The 25,497-nt window shown below is 39.7% G+C and overlaps 1 protein-coding gene across 10 annotated transcripts in view; it reads right to left on the reverse strand.

Moving 5' to 3' along the window:
- Nucleotides 1–25,497, reverse strand: part of DMXL2 (Dmx like 2) — a 105,303-nt gene that overhangs the window by 73,007 nt on the left and 6,799 nt on the right. For 9 of the 10 annotated variants that reach the window (XR_012154000.2, XM_073303878.2, XM_073303879.2 and 6 more), the window contains exons 2-8: nt 18,998–19,123; nt 15,044–15,115; nt 14,106–14,184; nt 9,787–9,946; nt 5,908–5,974; nt 3,551–3,729; nt 1,608–1,791 (exon numbers count right to left, since the gene is read on the reverse strand). Coding sequence is in view for 8 of the 10 variants with exons in the window: in XM_073303878.2 (XP_073159979.1) it covers nt 1,608–1,791; nt 3,551–3,729; nt 5,908–5,974; nt 9,787–9,946; nt 14,106–14,184; nt 15,044–15,115; nt 18,998–19,123 (867 nt within the window). In the remaining 2 variants the exon portion in view is untranslated. Of the gene's footprint in view, nt 1–1,607; nt 1,792–3,550; nt 3,730–5,907; nt 5,975–9,786; nt 9,947–14,105; nt 14,185–15,043; nt 15,116–18,997; nt 19,124–25,497 lie in introns of those variants that run through there. The other variant, XM_073303881.1, reaches the window with a different exon arrangement.

A 25,497-nucleotide genomic window follows, 5' to 3' on the forward strand; every position in this document is an offset into this window, starting at 1 on the left:
TTTCAAAGCCTTTAAGTCTCTGCTCTAATCAAAAAAATATTAATTTTGTGATAGCATTTGTACAGTGACAGAGCAGTCACAACTTTTGTCTACCAGCAGGGTAAGTATGTCTTAGTATGAAAGCTGACATTCCAAAAGTTGTCACATCTATTAGTCTGATAAAGCAATGGATCTCAGCCTTTCCAGATTACTGTACCCCTTTCGGGAGTCTGATTTGTCTTATGTACCCCAAGTTTCACCCCACTTAAACTCATGTTTTGGCTTCAGCCCCACACGGCCTGGCAACCCATTAAAACGAATTCTCAACCCTCTTTGGGGTCGCAACCCACTGTTTGAGAACCGCTGAAAATGTAGAATAGTAAACAAGTCACTGGCTGAATGAAATTTTAGTTTGTACTTACTTTGCTAGTGCTTTATATGCAGCCTATTGTAAAACTAGTCAAATTTCTGGATGAGTTGATGTACCCCTTGGAAGACCTATGGGTACGAGTACCCCTGGTTGAGAACCACTGTGATAAAGGAACCTTGAGCCAATGACCTTCCAGGGGTATCATACTTTGTAACACACTTTGGATTTGTATTATTTTTATATTACTGTATATAATCTTCACACTTGTCTTGATTAATTCATAAAAGTCTTCAGTTTTCAGGAGTGGCACAAATATAACTGAGGCCATAATTTAAAAACAATGGCTTCTAAAAGCTCAATTGAGGCATTATTATTATTATTATCATCATCATTATCGGCATAATTTGTCCTGCTACATATTTGTTACTGGTGATATGCCAGAAGGGAAGAGCCCAGTATGATTTTCGTACACCAGGATGAGTTTTCAAAACTGGTAGTTTCTTCCCTCCAAACTAAAAATTTGATACAGATACCACCGAGACTCAAACATGAAACACCACAATGCCATCTTTGCAAAGACATTTTTCAAAGCAGAACAGCCCTTTAAAGACATTAACCAGACCAAATCACTTAGAGATGGAAAGAAAAGGTTTGTATTGATAGCATACATTTTACCTGGAGGGAGCTGAAAAACCTCCCCTGTACTGAAACTGTCTTCTTAGTAAACAATGCAATGAAAACCAAATGAACAGGAAATTTGATATTTTTTTAAGAATAAGTCAATTATATGCTAATATCTAATCTTCTTAAGGGGTAAGAATATTTTCCTTACATACGTCCAAGAGAATGTTTCAATTCTTGGTTTCCATGGATGTTGTCACAAGTATGGAATCTCATTCTCCAACCAGAATGAAATTACCACTTACTGTGCAGTATTTAACATCATGTGCTCCTAACAACTCTACACTCAGCTGAGGAGGAAGCAGATTCATTCCATTTTTCATCTGAGTCTTAAGGGTTTTATTCTCAAGTCTGCAAAAATAAATTTTCTTTTTCTTCTTGAATGATTTGTTGTAAACTGAGTATGTGAAAGAACTCAGACTGCTACACTCTGATCAGACTGCTACACTCTGATCTACTATATACTAGAGGCTAGACAGCACGTGGTTTCAGTTTTCCAAATCCCTTAAATTTTACCTACCCAAAATTTTAACTACTGAAATAAAAAATAATTAGCAACATAAATATTTAAGAGTACCTCTAGAGCATGCTGTATTCTGTCTTTTTGCCTTCCAGAATGCAACAGGCTGCTGCTACTGCTGGAAGTGCTAGTCTCACTGATCTGCTCACCCAGAAGACTATCTTCTGGTAATAAAGTCTCTGCCCACAGCCGACAGATACCATCATGGCATGAAGTAAGTAACACGTTACAGACAGACCCCCTGAAAATAAACATTTCAGGATTACCTCAGGTAACTAAATGAAGTACAGTTACACAACTGAAAATACAAAAACATACAAGTGTTAAGCAGTTATGATCTGCTTCTTGGAAGGTTTTTGGAACTGAAACATGTTTATAATAGTCGTAACAATTTAAATATGCTAGCTAATGGCAAATTGTAGATTACCAACAAAAGTGCATCTGATAGTAACATCAACTCAGATGAATTAACTGAACACTACTATAAGCAAGTTTATAGTTACAGTTATAATTATCTGGTTTGCTGGGTTGTGTAAAGTCTGAGCATGTATACTGTATCACTCCAGGAGTGAAAATGAAATTGTAAGCTACTACATCTATCATGTCTGTTTTAGAAAGGAGTTTGTTAATAATTAACAATTTACACGGATTTTCCTTCTAATGCCTGAAGAATTCCTTCCATTTCCTGAAGAAAAGATTTATACTTGTGCTTCCTACACTTAATGTACTAAAGTTTAGATCAGATTTTATAGCACTACTGATGTCAATAGGTAAATTGAGTAAATGTTCACCAATGTAATAAGCGTTGCATAACTTCACCCTTCAAAATACCGTGCTCCCTCTGTAATAGCTGATGACATTACTAACACATACAGTAGTTACCATAAAAAAAAAAAAGCAACCTTTTTAATGGTGACCACTCTAAAACAAGCCAAGGAGCTATATTCTCCATCCCTCTTGGGTGCAATGTCAACTTAATATTTAGGGCCCTGAATTCAGGTCCTAGAGAGTAAGTGAAAAAGATCATTCTAAAATATTTTGAAATGTAATTTAAGATCTACATTTAAAGTCTATATATAGTTTCTTATAATTTTATAAGGGTTCCCAAAAAAAAAAAAAAAAAAAAAAAGCTCTGGCTACTTCGTGCCCTTTTGGTCCCCAGGTGGCCCAGGACTGGTGGAGCAAAAGGTGGCTTGAACGTCTTTGCAACACCCTCCTTTCCCCACACAAACATTAGGTGCAGCTAAGAAGCTGGCCTGACAGCTTTTCAGCTCCCTTTATTAGATCTTCTTATATTTGTATGCAATTCTGTGACGGACAGTGGTTGCCTAAACATTCGGAAACCTACAATCATGGTTTGCTACTATTTGAAATGTATAGAAAAGTTGATACTTTTCAAATAGTAGTAAAGGATTACTAAAGAGTGACCTATGCTCCAGTCCTGCCATTACTTATACGCATGCTTATCTTGAAGCATACAAGTAGTCCCAATGAAGTCAATGGGACTAGGCACATGTTTAAAGTGCAGAGAGAGCACAGTATCTTGAACTCAGGACTTGTCACCTTTTAATAAATTACAGATGTATATGTATATAAGTATTTGCAGAACTGGGGCCCTACAATTCAATGAAAATGCGTGTTAGTTCCAAAAGAGGTAGGGAAAATACTAGATTATTGGATTAAATAACCATCATAACAAACAGAAGCTGAAATTATATGTGCACATCCTTAAGCACTACATCTTCAGTATAATACGTAAGTGTATTTAAACTATTATGAAGACAAGGGCCAAAATTATTAAATTTGGATGTCTAAAATTAAGGTGCCTAAATTTAGATGTAGGTATGATAATGGACGTGGTCTAATTTAGAAATGGCCCAAAAAGTGAATGAGAAACTGCTGAAAATGAAGTTTTTTATTCATGTACCTATTTAAAAGCCTAACTTTAAGCACCCACACTTGAAAATTTTGATCAAAATTTCTTACAGGAACTTTCTAACCTGGGCATGTACTTGCTAGTTTTACGCCATGAAAATCCTGTCACCGCTCGAGGATGTGCCAAATAAACAAAGGAAAAGTGAACAAGTGCTGAGCTTTTTTTCTTTTCTTCACTCTCTCGAGGTAGAAGAGATGACTTCCACCCAGTCATTGGATACCATACCTTTAAGAGACAATCATCCTGGGCAAAGAAAAACATATATACAAATGTCACAAAAAGGAAACCCAAAAGTATGGATGAAGTTAGCTTGGTGGTATACATCTAGTGACGTAGTTAATTAAAATCAAGTTGAAATGTTGATATAGCATCACCACCAATACCAAGAAGTAACTTATTAAAAATGTATATTTTTAATGTGTGTGGAGAATTAATTTACAGTAGCAGATTAAAGTTCATGTTTTAAAATTGCCAAAAGTTATATAACAGTACAACTATATGGTGGACAGCAAATATCAAAACTGCATGAGCAAAAAAATGACTGACAGCTTTTATTTGTGATCAAGCATTTGTGTGAGTGCAGGAAACTGATGTAATGTCTGGCAGAAAGAAAGATCTAGCTGGTGTAAGTCACCAATTTACACCAACTATGAATCTGGCCCCACCTACATAGCACCATACATTTAGAGCTCATTTCCTAGTAAGAAATACTCCGTAAGTCAGACAAAATAAGATGTGGCACACAATTAAGGTAAGAGGGAGAGAGAACAAAGGAAAAAATTTCTATTAGATGTTAATTTTATAAACGGATTTGGAGGACAGTGAAAGCAGTTGTAGCACAAACAGAACACCACCGCCACATATAGGAATAGTATGAATGAAGGCCTGAAAATGACAATGGAAGAAACATGAAGAGAGCAGTAAAGAGATGATTACAGAGAATGAAGGAAAAAGTGTGGAAGCCAGAAGAAAAACTACTTATGCATGGTCTGGGAAAACACAGATAAGCTTGCATAGTGTCTTTAAGGTAAGGACATGGTGGATGAATTGGAAGGGATAAGAAACTGGAAGCCAGTGAAGAGGCAGGCATGGAAATGTGTTAAGAGTAGCATGAGAGAGAATTTTAGCAGTAGTCTTTTTGGCCTTTTGAATAGATGGAAGAACATTATTCTTCCATGCTACCTTACTCTTTGTTCAAATCTTAAATTCTCCTAGGAATTCTATCATTCTCCTCATTAATCTGTCCTCGCCGCTGTTTAGAATCTCTGGCTTCATGACTGAAGCAGATAGTACCAGAAATAAAACTACAAGCCAATTTCTTCCTTTGCCCCCCTTTTGACCCTTTTCAGGTTCTTTTCACCAGATTTTCAGTAGGTTAGACTGACATACACCTGCATTTGTGTGCACTAAGAGATGTCTACGTGCCCAATAATTATCAGTGTAAATACAATTACACAATGGTAGGAAAATAGCTCTCTGAGTTGCAGGACTGACTGAGATAGGGAGTAGAAAATGGAAGGAAATCAAGTTTAAAAAAAAAAATCTATTACAGACCTCTCACAGCCCAGCTAAAAGATAAAATTCCCACAAAGAGATCACAAGATTTGCTTGACCACAGATCCTACAAGCAGGACTAACAAAAATGCTCAGCAGGCAGCAATGTTAAGAGTTATGATTACAGCTATACATCTGATAGAGCTATATGTTGCAACCTAAATGGAAGCCTCTTCTGATGCAGAGACAGAGAATGGGCTTCTGGTACCATCTGCTACAATTATCTAGTCAGGGAATCTTATCTGTACAAATGTATACGCACAGCAGATGGAGATATGCAAAGTATAAGACTTTCAAAGCCTAGCTTTTGGTCACTTTCTAACCTCAAGGATCTTAAGATGTAGTACCCAGCCACAATACTACAGTGGGCACATTCCTAGTGAATCTAACACACACACACACACACACACACGTCTGTAACAGCAATATAAGCACCATGCCGGTGACTCAAGGTAACCATTAAGGAGAAGAGTTGCGGTAAATAAAAAAATTAGTTCCTCAAACTCATCTTTTCCCTTAGTGGAATTAGCGGTATGACTAACAAAAGCTGAACTATCAGAATGTAAACTCAAGATCACTCAAGTGACAGGACTTTAGATGAAATAAAAACGTATTGTTACATGAAAATTTAATCCCAAAAGCAGTTTGAGAAAGATAAGAGAAACTGAAATGGAGGTAAGAATGGAAGTTGAAACTCAGTCTTCAGTATACATTTGAAACTGTTTGGTAATTATTTAGATATTGGGATTAGTTTTGCTTAACTATGGCTATGTAATTGCACGCAGTCCATAATTTTTGCATATTAATTATCAAAAGCTTGTGATGAATCCACATCCGAAGACTTAGCTAGCTATTATTTGTCCTTACCTTTCCAGCTGTTGCAAAGTATTCACCATCGGGAGACCACTCCATCAGATGTACAGATACTGCAGTCCTAGGGAAGAAAGACAGTTCAGCTTTAAACCTTGACTGACTACTGTGTATGTATTTTTATAATATTATTGCTCCAAATATACAATTAATGAAGTAACATTATGTAATATTTAAGTGAAGCATTTTGATAATTTATAGTCATTCCAATGTGTCTCAGCTATTATGTGCTGCATCCAGCTAAAAACAGAGGTAGCAGTTTAGGATTATTTTCGCACAAAAATATCTGACACATTGAGAAAAGAGAATGGGCAGAAAATAACTTTTTTTTGCAGAGCAAAAGCACATAAGCTCTTGATCCAAGTGCAAAAGAAAAACATCTCCTAGTCAGTCTGGGACTCTTTCTCAACAAAATGTAAGGCACTTGGCATTGCCTGAAGAAGTAAAGACATCTAATTTCAAGGAACCCCCATCTGGAAAGGAGAAGGCTTAGCACAGCATTTTTCAAGAATCAACTGTGTTGGTCCCAAAACTGGTAGAATAAGTCACCCACCTGGAAAATTTCCTTGTCTGCCAAGTGGAGAACAGAAGCATATATTGTTCTGGTTGTATTAGTCCCTCAGAGTACCTTATAACTTGGGACTGAAGAACAGGTCAGTTCTCGTTTCATCTAGAACATGGCAGCCACTCAGTCCATGATAGTTTGAATGACCTCTCATGGCAGGAAAGTTCAGATGGCAATTTTATGGCCCAAAATTCCAAGTTACTGATGCTTAGGCTGGCTTTTTTTCGCTTTCAGAGCCAAGACACACTGAGGTGCATAAATGAACACTCCTATCTAGAACAGCATTTATCTGTTATCACACAAGTTAGAGACCTCTGTGTGAATGGTGACCCTCTGAAAACTTTCTGGGGTAGTAACTACCAAATCACTTATTTTTCTGACAATGCCAGAGACCCATAACAGTAAGCTGAGAATATTCAAGCCTGAGTGATATAAAATGCTCAGCCAGGACGGAAGGGGCTTCTATCCACAGCTTGGTTGAGTTCACAGCATCATAGAATATCAGGGTTAGAAGGGACCTCATGAGGTCATCTAGTCCAACCCCCTACTCAAAGCAGGACCAATCCCCAACTAAATTGAATGAGTTGAGCTCATTCAAACAACACAAGAATGCACGGTCACACATAAGAACAAAGAATGTCAGTCACATTTTCAGAATGGTGGGCTGTATCCCAGCAGATAGAGACTCTGAAAAGGACTTACAGGTCATAGTGGATAACCATCTTAACATGTGTTCCCAGTGGATACTGTGATTAAGAAGACTAAATGCAACCTTTGGATGTATAATATTAATTAAGCATACAGAGGGGATACGTCTATATATATGGCATCGATCCATTACTGGAATACAGCAGACAAGCTCTGGTGTCCACACTTTAAAAAAGGATGTTGAGAAACTGGGGGGGGGGGCGCGGAGGAGGTCAGAAAAGTGCCACAAGAATGATTTGAGGTCTGGAAAACCTGTTTTACAATGATTTAATAAGGTCAGTCTATTTAGTTTACCCAAGAAAAGGTTAATAGTTGACTTGATTGCAATTTAACTCTAATCTAGGAGAAAGGCTTAACAAGACCCAATGGCTGGAAGTAGAAGTTAGATAAATTCAAACTGGAAATAAGGTGCAAATTTTTCACAGTGAGGTAATTAACTGTTGTAATTTACCAAAGAACATGGTGAATTCTCCATCACTTGAAGTCTATAAAGTAAGATTGGATGTCTTTCTAAAAACACTCTAGCTCAACCATAAGATATGGACAGGATGCAGTAATTACTGAGTGAAAGTCTATGGCCTTTGTTATACAACAGGTCAGACTACATGATAATTATAGTTCCTTCTGGTCTTAAAAATCTATGTAACAAATACAATAATAATTAAAACAGAAATGTAAATTACACTAAATGAACAGTCAAGATGAGAGCAAAGGCAAAAGTAGAATAACAGGAACTGAGGGTATGGAGGAAACCTTGTTAAATGCAGTTGGAATATTAGACCTGCAGGCTGACATGCACATCCTTCCTAACAGACTTTGGAATGCTTATGGGAAAGTGTAGCAGGGTGGCTACCCCACTCCTAAAATAGAAGGGGTTAAAAGCAGCCCTGGAGAGGGCTGTGGCTGGGGATGGCTGATTGGGGAAGCAGCTGCAGTTGGGCCACACCCCAATCAGGCCTCAGCTGGCCTGTATAAAAGGCTGTGACAGAGGCCCAAGGAGTCTCTCTCCAAGCTGGGAGAGAGCAGGGCTTGCTTGCCAGGGTACTGAGGGGGGTGCTGTGCTGTGGAAGGAGCAGGCGGAGCAGGGGCGCTTGAAGCTGGCAACTCTCCAGGCTGTAGGGCCTGGTCCGAGGCCCATAGAGGTACTGGGAGGTAGAGGAAGGCAACAGGTCCAAACCCCCTTGCCTATGATGAGTGGCCTTTACACAGCAGTCTGCTCCAGGGAGCAGGGGCTTGGTGATGACTAGCAGTAGCCCAGACTGAGGCAAGGTGGGGATAGTGGGTTGGGGTACCCCGGGAAGGGGAACCCCAGAGGCAGAGTGTGGGAGTACTGCCAGGGGCAGAACCCCAAAGAAAGGGGCCCGGGGTCTGTGAGGGACATGGGGGGGCCAGAGCTGTGTGGGTCACTGGTCTGCAAAGAGCGCTCCAGGCTGGAAAAGAGCTAATTCCCAATGACCAACAGGAGGTGCTGCAGGGGTGAGTCCAGCTCCTTTATAGAAAGCAACACAAAGTTCTGCTAGAATGGGAGCTGAAGAGGAAATATCATAGAGCTACTTATTCTTTAAGGGAAAAAAAAATTCTCAACATTATTCAAATAAACAATTCGACTGGTTTACCTTTAAAAACAATGTCTTTAAAGGTAAATCTCTCTTCAATTGGGTGATTGTCATCTGGATAGGGTGGGGCTCACATAGAAAGAATATTTGTTTGATTATACCTTATATAATTATAAAATTATAAATCAGGAAAAGTTACTAGGTTATAATGATGCATTTCTTTTAACACACTAAAATTCTGATGATAGTTCTCCCCCTCTGATTGCATTAAATGATTCAGTCCGTCAATATATAATATTTTTTCTGGGTATTTGAACGTGTATATCCTTCTGAAATATATATCTGAAACTCCTTTGTAATTCTGTAAATGGAAGAAATTCCATTGCTCAGTGGTTCCCTGCCCTTTTTTGGTTAGAGTCCCCTTCACCTTAAATTACCATATTAGCATCCTACCTAGGTCCCCTTGCACCATATCTTGGCTTAAGTGCCTCTACTTTTTTTGTCCTCTCTCCTGCCCTACACACACACCCTTTCCTTTTAACTCCATTCTTTTTCCCCTTCCTGTTTTTCTTCTTTCAATTCTTGGTTTTTTTTTGCTCTCCTCACTTATTCCATCATGATATTCAAAACTAGCATTATTAATCACTAAGGGTGATTGCGTCTCCTGTCTGGGGGCATGCAAGCCGCTTGCACACACTAGCATGACCAGGGACAGCTGCCAGTGAGCCTGGTGCTCGCCCCAGTGGGCAGGGCTGCGGGCGGTTCAGCCACATTGGAGGAGCTGCCTGGGCTGGGCGCTGGCTCCTGCAACTCGACATGCTGCTGCTTTTGCCGCTGCGGTTCCTGACCCAGTTGCTGGCTATGGCCCTGCTGGTCTCGCTTGTTGTTGCTAGAGCCCTGCGATACCACGGATATCCGCTTTATATCCACAGATAAAAATTTTGTATCTGCGCAGGTCTCTAAATATTGAAATGCTTTTAATTGCACACATTTAAAATGCAGTCTTTTACATCTAGTTAACACATCTTAGATTACAGATTCACTTACTTGCACTGCCAGACACATTTCCAGTCATTCAGAACAGGGAGAACTTTATCATCTTTGATCTGACTGTCAGGATCATCCTCTTCTTCCTCTTCTTCTAGAATGTCACTACATGGGGGGGCCCACAACTGCAAGTTGTCAGTTGCTGTCAGGAGCTTGTTACCTAAAAGTGAGTAATATTAATTGAAGCTGTAGAACAGAATGAGGAACTCTGGATGCATTTATATTGGAAGATTATGTAGCGTATCCGATCTTGACAAGTAATTAAAAATAGCCTAGGAACACAACTTTATGAAGTCCATTTTGATTACAGTAGATTATTCAGACATGGCACACTCAGCTCCAGTTGGTTTTATTAAATTTTTTAGATTTTATTTTAAGCAAGAGTGCTTTTTTCCTGCTATTATGAATACAGTAATATGAAAATAATTGATATTGTTTTGGATATTAAACCATCTGAATTAAAAATAAACCAATAATTTTATAACTATACTGATTTCATATTTCCAAAAGACACAGCTACTGAGTCATACTACATTTAAACTTGCAAACGTTTAAACATTTGTAATGGCAGATGATAAACATTTGTTCTTCCGATGCCCAGATTTATTTCCCTGTATATCAGTAAGCCAACACACTATTTGGAGCTATTTAAATTAAAACATGTTTTGTTACTGTCTGTGATAAGGCCTTGTTATTCAGTCCATCCATTAGAAAATTTTGTAGGCTATCGGGAATTTTTTCTGCCAAAAACTCTAATTCCACAACCAGATGATGAAAAATGTGCAGATTTCACAAATATCACCATTGTATTAGAAACAAAAATTTACAAATCTCCCTCTTAAATTTTTTAGTGTGCAAGTTGAAGAAAACAAAGGGAGATTAAACAGACAAGTTTAGTCTCAAATATGGGTAGTTCTTGAATTTTTCCAGAATGTCAGAGGATCAAACTTCTCTTTAAAACTTATAACTTCAAAAGGAACTTCTGCCTTCCTGTAAAATGGGTTTCTATTAGAGTATAAATATTAGTTAGTTGTCCTTTCTCCACAGGTAATTTGTCCATTTGACAGTCAAAGAACTGCAGGGGGGAAAAAAATCTCCCAGTATAAGAAGTCATTGCTTATAGGCATACGTAGGCAACAGGAAAGTGACTGTCCAAGAATTAACATGCTAACAGACTAGTTAATATCAATAACCAATCAGGCATATCAATTACTAGGGGTACTCTCACAGAACCCATTTTACAGGGAAAGAAGAAACTTTTCCAGCAATCCATTCTAATGTGTTGTACACATCCATACCAACAAGCCCAATTGTGAAGGAGAAAACTAGACCTCTTGATTTTTAAAAAACTTACTACATTACTAAATTACAGCCCATAGAAAAATGTCTGTTGAAAGCTGGAAGGGCTGAAGTACTCACATCTGCTGTCTCCTATTTAGTCTTCCAGATGACCACTTTGCAATTTTTTTTCTCTATACAGAAGCCACTGGAATTTGCCCCATTTAAAATAATCATATCTGGCCACAAGAACCTGGTAATTAGCTACTTTCATTTGTAGAGATAATGAGAAAATAAGCCTCTTAACTGACAAGATCCACTCGCCATGAAAAGGACATAAGTTGTATTTGTAGTTGTATTATGTGTGTCTATATGCCTATTTTCTAACTAGGTACACTGTGGTGGCTGGAAGGAACTGAGGGATAGAGTCATTGTGTCTTATATACCCTCAGGTCTGAATGTTCAAGTACCACAAGGAAGTATGTGCCCAACCTCAAAGATCTAAGCTTTCTAGATGGCTCCTGCTAAGATGTGGAGTGAAAAATGTGGAGCGAAAAATGTGGAGCTGTGTAGGCAATGCTTGAAGAAAAGACTTGAGTTCACAGGTACTGATATGGTCTCTTGGACCCGCATTCTTAGCTTCAATTGTTTGCTGCACTTCATAGGGTGAAAGAGTCCTTGCAAGAGTGTTAGATACACTTCAAATATTTTGTTTAACATTGGTATTTTTAAGATACTTAACGCTTGGGTATCTAAGCATAATTAGGTAGGGGATCATGTCTTCTCATGCTGATGTAGTTGAGAAAGGAAGAAAAAAGGGTGATTCCTGCCTCCCCAAAGTTATCATCAAGCCAACCAGCAAGGATTCATAAATGTCTGGCTAGAATGTGACTTATTTTCTCAGGAAGAGATACAGACTGTTTTCACACTGATAGGCTTGTAAGGGGTGTCTGTCTCAACCCATACACTAGTGGGTTCTTGAGTGCCCCAATGTGGTGTGCCAGGGCAGGACCTTGGGTTTCCTTGTTAATAGCCTACGGAGGGGATTAGAGGCATAACCCAATCCTAAATTTAGTTTAGGAGGACTGCCTGGTCTTGGGCACAACTGATTTTGCCAGTTCCCTCAAAATTGTTCATGTCTTTCTTCTATTATGAACACGCTGATCACCCCTTAATCCATTTTCCACTCACTCTCCTGTTCTTAGTCACTTTAGAGCAAACTTGTACTTCATCAACCCTGACACACTAATCTGTATCTTTGTACAAACGAACTTAAGTTTCTTTGATCACTATAAAATCAGATGGTACACATTCTCCTCTGCTGTTCACAGCTGTAGCACAGATCCATAGTAGAAATATTTTTAACCTTGTGAAGTCATACTTTCCATTTATTTAACTATTTCCCATCAATAGCTTTTCCTTTTTGCCACTCAAAACATGTGGCACTTACAACATCCTTCAGGAGGAAAATGGTAATGTCTTGCTCTGAGACATGGAACTGACAAAACAGGAAAATGTACCCCTTTGTTAAGATGGACATTTTAAAAATAGTTTTCTCAAGTAATTGTGACGCTCCGTATGAGGGAGCATCCAGCACCCCCATGTTCATCCTTGTAAAATGATTGTGTGGTACCCAATGCAAAGTTTGTCATGTTGGGTGTCTTCGGAAGGCTCACGATGCACTGAGCACTGTTGTTACAGTAAGGTTATAATTTCATGTATGTAGTTATGAGGCTGAAAATGTAGACTTATGGCTTAAAATAAGCCCAGGCACAAACTCTCCAAGAGCTGAGACGAAGTTCACACCTCATCAGGGCATGTATGGGACAAACCCAGTCTCACAGGAACAAAGGATGCTGGCCTAGGCAGCAACAAAAGAATCTGTTGGACTCTTGAGGGGGTCACATCCCTTCCTTTGGTCAGTTTGGAACTGCAATGAGATAATCACCAGACTCTGAAAGGGGGGAGGGGCAAAGCCCAGAGGGAAGAAAGAACAAGATAAAAGGGAGACACATTTGCCATGCTCCCTCTTCCACCTACATCTACGGACACTACACCAAGCAACTGAAGTACTGATCAAAGGGAAGAGCCTGGCTGAAGAGCAACCACCCGGCCTGTGGTGAGAAGCATTTAAGTTTTGTAAGGGCACTGAAAGCGTTAAGATCAGCTTAGAATGTGTGTTGCTTTTATTTCATTTGACCGGTTATTTTTTGACTTATAATCACTTAAAATTGATCTTTGTTGTTAATCTGTTTGTTTATGCTACGTGAAGCACTGTGTTTGGTTTGAAGCATATCAGAGACTCCCCTTGGGAGAACAAGCCTGGTACATATCAATTTTTGTTAAGTTGATGAATTCATAAGCTTGCAGCATCCAGCAGGCATAACTGGACACTGCAAGAAGGAGGTTCCTAGGGTTGTGTCTGGGACCAGGGGTATTGGCTAGTGTCATTTGGTTGCACAATCCAAGGAGCAGCTTACATGCCAGAGGCTGTGTGTGAGCAGCCCAGGAGTGGGGTTTCTCACAGCAGAGCAGGGTAAGGCTGGCTCCCAGAGTCAAGGATTTGAGTGACCTAGCAGATCACTGGTCCAGATAACACCAGAGGGGAAGGTCACAGTAATGCACTATGTTTAAGAGTGAATACTATACACAGTTCAATAACCGGTCAAATTCCAAGTGTGACATAATGTTAGAAATTTTAAAACATAACATACATAGTTTTCCTATCAGAATATATGCTAATCATATCAGTTAGCTACCTAAGAGTGCAGTTCCTAAACTGAGACCTAGCATACTACATCTAAAACTCAAAAGTACTTGGCATAGCATCTTCATAAATGGTAACTGCAGTGGATTTTTAGTGTGATACTCAAGTTTATATCAACCTATGTACCACATGTAGTGTCCCTACCACAGTTTGAGAATTGCTTATCTAATACATATATATTCACACTCCAATTTCATTTAAATAAAAATTATTTGAAACTAGAATCATTCTACTGTTATAAATTTTGAACAAACGCTAATCAATTTCACATTACCTTGAGGATCCCATGCTAAATTGTAAGTCATAGAACTAAGGAAAAACTGCCCCGATTTAAGCCACTGAGACTTCAGTTGCTGTGGTATAAAAACATTAGGAATAAAGGGTTAGTTAACAGCAACAAAGCAATAAATTAACAGCATTTTTTACTTTCTATATGAAGTTACAAATGTAAGTTTCAGATTCCTAGTAATTCAATTGAAAATAAATTTAGATTGCTGAATCAAATATTTAATAACTTCAGAAGGGTAGCCATGTTAGTGTATAAGGTGCCACAGGACTCTGCCGCTTTTACAGATCCAGACTAACAGACGTATTGGAGCATGAGCTTTCGTGGGTGAATACCCACTTGCATCCGATGAAGTGGGTATTCACCCACGAAAGCTCCTGCTCCAATACATTTGTTAGTCTATAAGGTGCCACAGGACTCTTTGCCGAAGTATTTAATAATTGCATTCAACTGATTTATAATGAATAAATGCAGCACTAAAATTCTTATCAGCAGAAAACTGAACATTCACCATTTTGGTATGACGTTCCAAACAAATATGTACTAGCATTATTCAAAATACTATGGACTCGCTAAATACCATATCCCTGGTTAGGGAAGGAGGAATATAAACAAAAGAATCAGCCATGTTTCACTAAATAAAATACTCCTACAGAATAGGTGAAAACTAAGGAAAATTATATTTTCTAACCTTTATTTTCAAATGAGAGCTTTTTATTTTAAGGAATATTTGCTAGATAGATTGTTTAGAATAAAATTAATTCTGATTTCTCACTATACAATTTTCTGAACTATATGTGTTTTTAACTAACATTCCTCAGTTAATCTCCCCTGTTCCATTCTAATGGGGCTTTAACAAGTGGTAGGCATATTTTTATCTGCTCCAACAAAACAAGACATAGTTTAATCATGTAATACATACTTACACAATTTCTTTTGTGAGAATTTATACCAAGAGGTTCAAAAATACAAATAGCATTTCCATATGATGCTGCAATCTGGAACAGATTGAATGAGTAAAATGTTAAACTCAGGAAAAAAGTATAATAGAACTCTCTAGAATTCAGATACTCACTGAATTTTCAATAACTTATAAGCGTAGGTGCTAAAGGAAAGCAAAATTCATACAAACATTACTTAGTGGTGTTGTATGTAGAATTGATTGCTTTTAAAAAACATTGAAAAATACATAACTTGTTTGTTTTGAGTAATCCCATGTTAAAGATCTAAAGTAAACAAGAGACCCCGAGTACAAAAGGACATGTGCTAACTCCTGTTAATCTGCTATTACTTCAGAGTAGCTACTGTTAATGCACAATGGAAAGCTGCTGCCTTTGCTCTTTCTGCTCTTGCTCTACTTCACAGAAAACTAGTAAATTAATAATCAATGTTTGGGTCCTCAGTGTGATTCCAAGTTCCATTTCCTATCACTAAATATTAAATACAAGAATACAGGAGCAAATGTTATTCTGTTGCTGCTAGGTTCAGTCAATTTTGAGGAAAAGCCTGGTATATGGAAACAGAATACTGAACATACTATTGGAAACTTATTAGCATACTTCAAGTAGGACTCCCTAGTTTCTCCAATCTATTTCTTTCACAGAAGAACCACATCTGCAAAAGACTTTTTGGTTGGGAATATGTCTGATCATTGTGCTTATCTGCACTTCAAAAATGGCTGGACTGTTTTTTTAAAGTCTAAATTTTACTTAAGAAGATACATTAGGAGTTGTTTAAATACTTCCAATTTAGGACTCTAGTCTCTCCTGCGCAGAAATCTGCAAGTTTTAACCCATTTTCCTAAAAACTCCTATCAAACCCCAAAGTTTCATCTCACTTAAACTACAAAATCAGACATAAAAATACAAAAGTGTCACAGCACACTATTACTGAAAAATCGCATACTTTCTCATTTTTACCATACAACTATAAAATAAATCAATTGGAATATAAATATTGTACTTATATTTCAGTGTATACTACATAGAGCAATATACACAAGTCATTGTCTGTCTGTATGAAATTTTAGTTTGTACTGACTTTGTTAGTGCTTTTTATGTAGCCTATTGTAAAACCAGGCAAATATCTAGATAAGTTAATATACCCCTTGAAAGATCTGTCTACCCCCAGGAGGTACAGGTACCCCTGGTTGAGAACCACTGCCTCAAAGCACACAGAAGAGGCGGCAAGGAGTTCAAACCCCATGGACCTAGAATACTGCAGGATCCACATGGATTTCAGGGCCACCAGAAAAACATTCTTAATCTTTCCTTCCCCTTGGTACTGTGGCTCTAGTGGAGCTGCAATGTCAGGGACTCCCTAACAGTAACTGTCCTGCAACACTGCCTAAGACAGGGGTGGCAACGGCCTGCAGGTCACATCTGACTTGCCAGGCAATTTAATCTGGCCCTCGAGCTTCCGCTGGGGAGCAGGGTCTGGGGCTTGCCCCGCTCCCGTGTTCCAGTCAGGAACTAGGGTCGGGGGCCGCTCTGTGCAGCTCCACGCAGCTGCTGCTTCTGGGAGCATGTCCCTCCTCTGGCTCCTACATTGAGGGGCAGCCAGGGGGCTCTGCACGCTGCCCCCGCAGCTCCCACTGCCTGGGAACTGAGGCCAAGGGCAGCGCCCAGAGCTGCCTGGCCACGCCTCTGCGTAGGAGCTGGAGGGGGGACATGCTACTGCTTCTGGGAACTGCTTGAGGTAAGCACTGCCCAGAGCCTGCACCCGAGCCCCTCCTGTGCCCCAACGACCTGCCCCAGCCTGATCCTCTGAACGCCTTGATCCCAACCCCGGAGCACCCTCCTGCACACAAACACCTCATCCCCAGCGCCAACCCAGAGCCAGCACCCCCAGCTGGTGCCCCCAACTCTCCCATCGCACCCCAACCCCATATCCCATCCCGGAGCCCCCTCCCACAACCTGAACTCCTCATTTCTGGCCCCACCCCAGAGCCCGCACCCCCAGCCAGAGCCAGCACCCCCGTGCCCCAACCCCCTGCCCCAGCCCTAATCACCCTCCGAACAGCTCGTCCCAGCCTGGAGCACCTTCCTGTACCCCAAATCCCTCATCCCCAGCACCACCCCAGAGCCTGCATTTCCAGCTGGAGACCTCACCTCACACCCCACCTCTGACTGCACACCAACCCCCTGCCCCAGCCTGGAGCCCCCTCCCTCACCCTGAATTCCTCATTTCTGGCCCCACCTCAGAGTCTGCACCCCCAGCCAGAGCCCTCACTCCCTCCTGCACCCCAACCCCAATTTTGGGAGCATTCATGCCCCACCATACAATTTCCATATCCAGATGTGGCCCTCGGACCAAAAAGTTTGCCCACCCCTGGCCTAAGGCCTTGTCTGTCTATATTACAACCAAATTTGTAATATGGTCAGTTGTGTCCACATAAAACTTGGTCAATACTCAGTTGTAACTCTGTTGGAAATTACATTGGGTCTGCACATTTATCAGGATTCACTATGCTAGTACACATATTAAGCATTTCTAGGTACTTTTAAAAAAACACACACTTGCACCACTTCCCAGAACACAGGCGTAAATGGTTTCATTGTTCCTTGACTAGAAATGTGGCTTTTCTTTTAGCCACTTTAGACACTACAGGAGGCATGGCCAGTAATAATACATAGTTTAAATGTAGTACAACTGATTATAAACTATGCCATTAAAAGGGAACCTAAGCCATGGTGATTCTTTTAATGTTTCAAAGCATATGCTATTTTAACTGCACACTTCCAAGAGAAGTGCTTCTGATCTCTTGTATTAGATTTCTAAACTTTTACTAGAATGTGCTTTTTTGGCAGAAGTCTGTCATAAGCTGGGCTGACATACACATATCTGGTGCACTGCAACCACATTTACTGAAATTATTTATAAATGTTCTTTTTTTCAGTGTTGTTTGAGAAATGAATGTGATTATATACGCTGAAATAAATGAAACTGTATTCAATGCAAATGAATAGTAATGGAAAAATTACTTGCATACACAGTATTCTACTTTTAATAGTTTTCAATTCCTTGAGCCACATGGTCTCATGATTTGAGCACCAAAAAATACAGCCACTTTTGACAAAAACTATTTACTGACATGCCAATTTACAGCATCAAGTTGGTTCTATGGAGAAAATCTGCAAACTCCAAAAAGGGGCATAATCAGAATAATAATGTGTTGGGAGGTAGGAGAAGAGGAATACTATATGTTACCCTGCAAAACAAAGTAGTGTAAACTACTACAGAAAACTAGAATCCATTTAATTCTGTTTTAAGTAACATTTAACTTGCTGTTGAAAGAAACACATTTTGATGCAGCAAAATATAAAGTTTTTAGTTGATGTCTAAAGTATCCAAGAACCATCTGCAAACAAATGAGAGAGTATGGTCTTCATCCCAGAATATACTGTGTTCAGAAAAGTTTGCTGTACTTCTTCACATTTTATGAGACCCCTTACAAAATGGGGTCTGAACCTTTTTGCTACAAAGAAAAGCATGTGGCTTTCAGAATTAGCTGTTGATGCATCCCTTGCTGATATTCAGACACATACAAATGAAAATTTTTAAAAGTGGCATAAATTATCTGAACATGAAGAGCTTTTTCTACTTTTAAATAGTGGAAAAAAAAATTTAAATAGAAACATATTCAGGTAGCTGAAAATGGGCCAAATTCAGTTTTATCAAACTTTCAAAAATAAAACACTTTGGGCTAAAACAAGAATCATTACTTTTAACCAAAAAAGACTTATTTAGAAAGTTGTAAGTATCCAAAAATAGGTCCTTAGCATGAAATTACCATCTCAGCAACAGCATCAACATGTCAAACAGTGTCTGTTTATACATTTCATTTTTAAAACTTTATTCAGACTCATTAAAGACCTTACCCTGCCTTGTTGCTGGGAGCACTCCACACAGCTGACTTGGATGTTTCCATGCTTAGCACCAGGAATAATCTGCACACATTCAAAGTCGTTTGCCAGAACAACAATATCACAGCCTGAGCCATATGCCTGTAATAGTTTTAAATAAATATATAATCTAATGTTAATCCACAATGGTTACATTTTAGTAAATTAGTTTTAGAATTATTACTTTTTTTCAAAGTGCATTATGATCATGAATACACACTTAAATCTCTACCTCTATTCACACTAGTAAAGTACATTAGCTTAACATACACAGTTTACTCTTGAGAGCATTCTGCGCCAAAAAGTTAAATTCTGAACCAAAAAATTAAAAATTCTGCACACAATATTTTAAAATTCTAAAAATTTTATTTGTAAAATAAATGGGGAGGCTCCAGCATGGCATTACGGAGCACAGGCCACTGGTTGCAGAGAGGTGGGAGATCACTGTGCAGTTCCCTCTGGGACACGGACTCGGTGGTGAGGCTTCACCCAACCCTGACACAGTGCAAGGGCTGGGCCTGCCCCACCCTGCCCTGGAAACACACCAGGGCCCTTCCTCTCTGTGCCAGGTGCAGCATGTGGGGGCAGGCAGGCTCAGCAAGGCAGGATCCAAATTTGGAGGAGAGATCCAGGTGTGGGTTGAGAGAGTTCTATGTAGGGCAATCTTGGTGCGGGAGGCTCAGTGGGGCATATGGATGTACAGGGGCTTGTTGGAGGGTTCTGGGTGCAACAGTAATGGGACTCCACAGGGGGGTCCAAGTGAAGGTGGTTGGGGCTCAGTGGGGGGGGTCTGGGTATGGAGGAATAGAACTTGGCAGGCAGGTCTGGGTGTAGGGGGCTCAGTAGGGTGGGGATCCAGGTGCGGGTGGCTCACTGGGGTGGTCCAGGTGCAGGGAGAGTGGGGCTCATCGGGGGGATGGGGGATTCTGGGTGTGAGGGGGAGTGATGCTTGGCGGGAGGGCATGAGAGGGTCTGGATGCATGGGGGTTAGGTGGATGGGGGAGCAGCTCCCTGTACAGGGATCCCTCCCCCTGCAGCTGAGAAGTGATGGGTGCAGTAAGCATGGGAAGGAAGTTTGCAGAGCTTCCTACAGCTAGGGGAGAAATCTGGGGGTGGGTCTGACATGGCCCTGGATGCTATGCAGTCCTGCCAGTTCCCCAGTCCCACCCCCTGACCCACAGCTATTTACCTCTCTGCCAGCTGCCCTGGGCACCTGAAACATACTGGTGGGGAGGGTCGCATGACCACTCTTGTGGCTTCCCCTTGCTTCCCCATCAAACTCATTTTTCTGCAGGAAAACAAAAATCTGTGGGGGACATAAATTCTGCATGTGCGCAGTGGTGCGGAATTCGCCCAGGAGTAACAGTTTGCTCCTCACCCCTACTACAGCTGCTTTGTGCTGATCCAGCTGGCTCAACCAGCCCACTGAATATTCTCTCAGCCAAAGTTGTGTACAGCCACAGTAACTTATTATGCAACCCCTTCACAGTGGTGCAGAAACCATGGAAGAGGAAAGGGAGGTGGTTGGGGTATGCCTACACCTCAGTAATCCTCAGCTGCAGGAATGTCCAGTAGGTTGTGGGCAAAAAAAGCCAGATGTAAATCAGAGCCATCAGACCTACAATTGAGTACAGCTCAGTAGGATGGGATCATCTGGGATGGCTCAATTATGCTCTGATTCTGCACCACATAATTCAGTGGGAGTTTTCAATGGGAAGCAGTATCAAGTCCTGCAGACTTTTTAAAACAGTACTTTCTCAGACCCAACCAATGAAGTCACACTATATGATAAATGTAAATTAAACTAATAGTATTCCACATCTTTCTTGCTTTCTTCCTGTTTACTACCTAAACATGCATCTGAATAAAATATTAGAACTGAACATAGTATAGAAACCTCTTAATTCCTTTCTCGCTGCAACTATAGTAACAAGCAACAGTAATATATTTTTAGTTTCCAAACAGGGACATACATACACCACTTCCTGTCTGGCAATTATGCCAATGATTTTGCATCTTCTATACTAAAGATGTAAAAAAAAAGAAAGTGCAAGAATACTGAACTATAATATTCTGTACCTTGCTACATCATTTCATAACCAATGTTCATTGTTTTATAAACAGATTACATTGTATAAGTAGAACTGGCAAAATAGACAAGTGATTTACATTCAACAATTTAATATGGCCCCTTTATAGGCTATGCATGATCATAAACAACTAATTGTGAATTGTATAATTGCAATTCTATCAAGGGATTTGGTGATGTCAAACTACAAACAGCCACTTGAGTTTTTCTTCTTGTGTGGTCACCAAACTCCTTAGGATGAAATTACAGACCGTCCCACATTCTCTCAATTCAAAATGTGTCTTTAATTTTACATCAGTCTTTTACTTCTCCAGCAGGACTAGCTCCAGAATGCTTCTTATCAGCAGAATGTGCCTGATATCATGCCTGTGAATTATCAGAATGTGTCAGTAAGAGGAATGGAAGTGCCTTCTCACCTGTGAATTATATAGCTTTGTACTGTATGTGTGAAATACAGATACCTGTGTATAAATTAAGTCTAATATAAAATGGATAAAGTTCATCCTATTAAATGGAGAATTTTCTATTCTGTTTTCAAGGGAAAATAATGATATTCTTCTCCTGCATGATTTTTTTAAAAGAAGCTTCCATTAATTGTTTACCATTTCCCTCTAAGACCATATTCAAATATTTGTGCTCTGTTTCTAAAATGGCAATGTGGTCACTGTAGATAGGACTTCCCACAGTTCTTTTTAGAAATGAAAGTAGTGCCTAAAGACAGGCATGAAATGTACCCTTCATTACATAATTCTACTGCTGCTGATTTTTAAACAAAAACAGACACTAAAAAGTATAGCTGATCTCCATTCTTTTCAGGAAGTTAGTTATGGGGGGGGGGGGAAACAGACAAAAGGATAGCTAATTGAAAAGCTGTAAATTTCCTTAGATTAAAAAAAATGGAGTAAAAACAAATACTGCAAAATAATTACCTCAAGAATTAAATTCTGAATTGATTTCTCCCTTTAATTTTTTTTAATGTATAAGGATTCTCAGGCCAACAATTGTTTTTTATTCAGATTTATTTATTACTGAATAGATTTTTTTTACTATTTAAAAAGTGAAGCTTCTATTGATTACATACTCCAAATATCTCACATTTGGGATTTTCTGGGTTCTAATAAGTATACTTTATTAGCAGAGTGTAAAACAACAAACAAAAGTTTACTTCAGGGATCATGTATAATATATTGCATCTTCCACAGTACAAAACACACATACCATATGGTCTGTCCAAGAAAACGTTATCAGACAATGGCTTGCTTGTCTCTGGTAGGAAATGACTATATTTATGTCTGCCAGCTTTTTACCTGTTATGGTGTTCCGGTGAGCCCTAGTCACTCTGAATGATCTGTTATACTTAACACCCATATCGTAGCATCTGTGTCACACAATGTCGGTTCTTCACATCCACTTAAACTAAATAGCTTTTATAAACATGAACTAACCACAAGTTCCATTTTCTGAAAATAAAAAAGTTTGCTATTGACTCCACTACAGTATCTAGCCAATTTGTTTAAAATTAACAATGCCCTAGCCCTTATCAATTATTTTCTAATCATTTGTCTGTATTTACACATGTATCTTTTGAAGCTGTATCTTTATAAACATAGCTTATTTTACAGCCCAGATTTAAATTGTTTTATCAAGTTAACTTTCCTCTTGCTTCTTTCATATTAGAATTCAACAACTGATGAATTTCAAGTTAGTTCTCATGGTGTTCAAAGCAGATTAAATTATGGCCCCACTGCCACCAATGGGACTGCAAAGAATGTGAAGATTCTGGAGTTCATCTCATGTCTGCAGAAACGCAGACAATGGCCATAGATAAGTACTGGTGGTCAAGTTAAGGGGACAATACAGATGTCAAGGCCAGTAACCAGGCTGGAAGAGGGTCTTCAGATGAGGAAATCTGAAACAAAAGACTTGGAAACTGTTAAAAGCACAGTCCCTAATGAACATGAATAGAGGTAATGTCTGCACGGAAGCAGACTCAAACTCTGGCCCCAAGAAGTAAAAGTATTTGGGATGTGTTGGGTCAGCCGAACTTCGAGGTATATGTTAAGGTAAGACATATGCATGGAGGCCTTTTGTTGTTTAACCATCTTCTCTGAAATTATGTTCCTGTTAACTACAATTTACTTTTGTTTTGAAGAAGCTGTAACAAGTCACTACATTTACTTTCTGGTTACAGCACCTGAAAGGAAAATTCTTGAAAAGACTTGAAGATGCCAAACCCAGTTGAACCTGGTGAGGAAAAATAGACTTTAAATAGAGGTACCGTACCCTGGGGATCAGGTCTGCAAGTGGGAGAATTGTGGGCTTCCACCCCAGCGAGGTAAAACCTTAGACCTCACCAAAAAGAGACTTAAGAGGGGTCACTGGTTAGCTAACACTAACCATTACAGGAAGTTTTGCCACTAACTTCCATGAAGCCAAGATTTGACCCACTGTCTGTAGAAGACCTTCTGCTACCAAAATACAAGGACATATATTCCCCATTGTCTCTATTTCAAACAAAGAATACTCCTGCCTCCCTCCTCCTTTCCCTTCAAGTTGCCAGATAGTGCATCTACAACTTGTTATATCAATGGATGGCCAATGGCACATTAGATAACCAAGAAAATTACCCAATACATTTGAAGAGCCAGAAATGGTAATGAGTAGGTTTTGCTAGCCTAAATACAAAGCTAGACTCTTAATTAGCTAAGAAATTTGGACCCTTAAAAATTGTATTAATTATTCAAAATGTCATGAGTGAAGCTACAGGAAACTTAGAACCAAGGTCTGCATACATTTTTGTGCATGCAACTTCTCTCCTGCTTTGTAAGTATATCTGTTGCAACTGTGTACACAAACTAGAGATGTGGTTACACACATGGCGCTAAATATCCACTGGTGCACAAAAATGTCCAATTTGCATCCTTTTGCAATAATCAGATATGCAAAGTAGGCATACAATTACATACACAAAAAGTAGATTTTCAAAACTTTACAAAGTAATTGTTGCGGCCTGTGACTAATTAGTCACCACCTCATCGGGCCCAATGAGGGATAGCTGGCCTCTCTAAAGGCCAGCAGCAAAGTTCAATAGAGAGGAAACGCTAGTAGTGATCCTGCAAAGACTCTGGCAGGAACCCAGGAAAGGCTAGAGAGAAGAAACCACAGGGAGAGCAAAGGCTCCTGCAGGAGCCCCTGAAAGACAGGATGGAGAAGGAATTGCAGGAGATAGTGAAGGCTCCTGCAAGGGTTCCATGGAAGAGAGGTAAGAACAAAGATGAAAGACTGATTGGGGTCCTGAATAACACAGCAGCAAGCCCACATGGGCAAAAGGCTGTTTGTTTTGAGAGCATATAAAGCTGTACAAAGCCCAACGTGTGGGGAGAATGTTCTGTGTCCCATACCTCTGATTGGAAAAAATAAAAGGCCAGGTTGGGAAGATTGGGAGTTAGACCATACCTTGGTTGGGAAAAAACAGACCAGTGGCCAGAGAAGCTGCTTGGGAGGTGGTGACCCCATGACAATAACCTTCCAAATAAAAGGAGTACTTGTGGCACCTTAGAGACTAACCAATTTATTTGAGCATAAGCTTTCATGAGCTACAGCTCACTTCATCGGATGCATACTGTGGAAAATACAGAAAATGTTTTTATACACACAAACCATGAAAAAATGCGTGTTTATCATTACAAAAGGTTTTCTCTCCCCCCCCCACCCCACTCTCCTGCTGGTAATAGCTTATCTAAAGTGATCACTCTCCTTACAATGTGTATGATAATCAAGGTGGGCCATTTCCAGCACATTTCCAGGAGCGTGGGGGGGGGGAGAGAAAACCTTTTGTAGTGATAAACACCCATTTTTTCCATGGTTTGTGTGTATAAAAACATTTTCTGTATTTTCCACAGTATGCATCCGATGAAGTGAGCTGTAGCTCATGAAAGCTTATGCTCAAATAAATTGGTTAGTCTCTAAGGTGCCACAAGTACTCCTTTTCTTTTTGCGAATACAGACTAACACGGCTGTTACTCTGAAACCTTCCAAATGTAAACTTATAGTGTTGTGTTCCTGAGTCAATAGCGCACAACTCATGTGCATCTACTGCAGTTTTACCAAAGCTATAAGGAGCAGAAAGTAATGACACTGGAACTATTTATTGAGAGGATATCATAAAAAGAGGCTGGACAGGGCTAGATGAGAAGACATACCCTTACCCAAACAGCAGGCAGAAGGATGGAGAAAAAACAGAGTAGAACACTTCCTGTTAGGAAGTGTAGGAAGAATAAAAGAAGCACTTCCTCTTCTAGTGCTTTTTCCAATACAGTTTTGATCTTTTCAAGTAAGTGGTAGAAGCCTCATTGCTTGGAAGTGCTGGTACATTACTAGACAACAA

Source organism: Lepidochelys kempii, chromosome 10 (assembly GCF_965140285.1).
Source record: "Lepidochelys kempii isolate rLepKem1 chromosome 10, rLepKem1.hap1, whole genome shotgun sequence".
NCBI classification, from domain to species: domain Eukaryota; kingdom Metazoa; phylum Chordata; order Testudines; family Cheloniidae; genus Lepidochelys; species Lepidochelys kempii.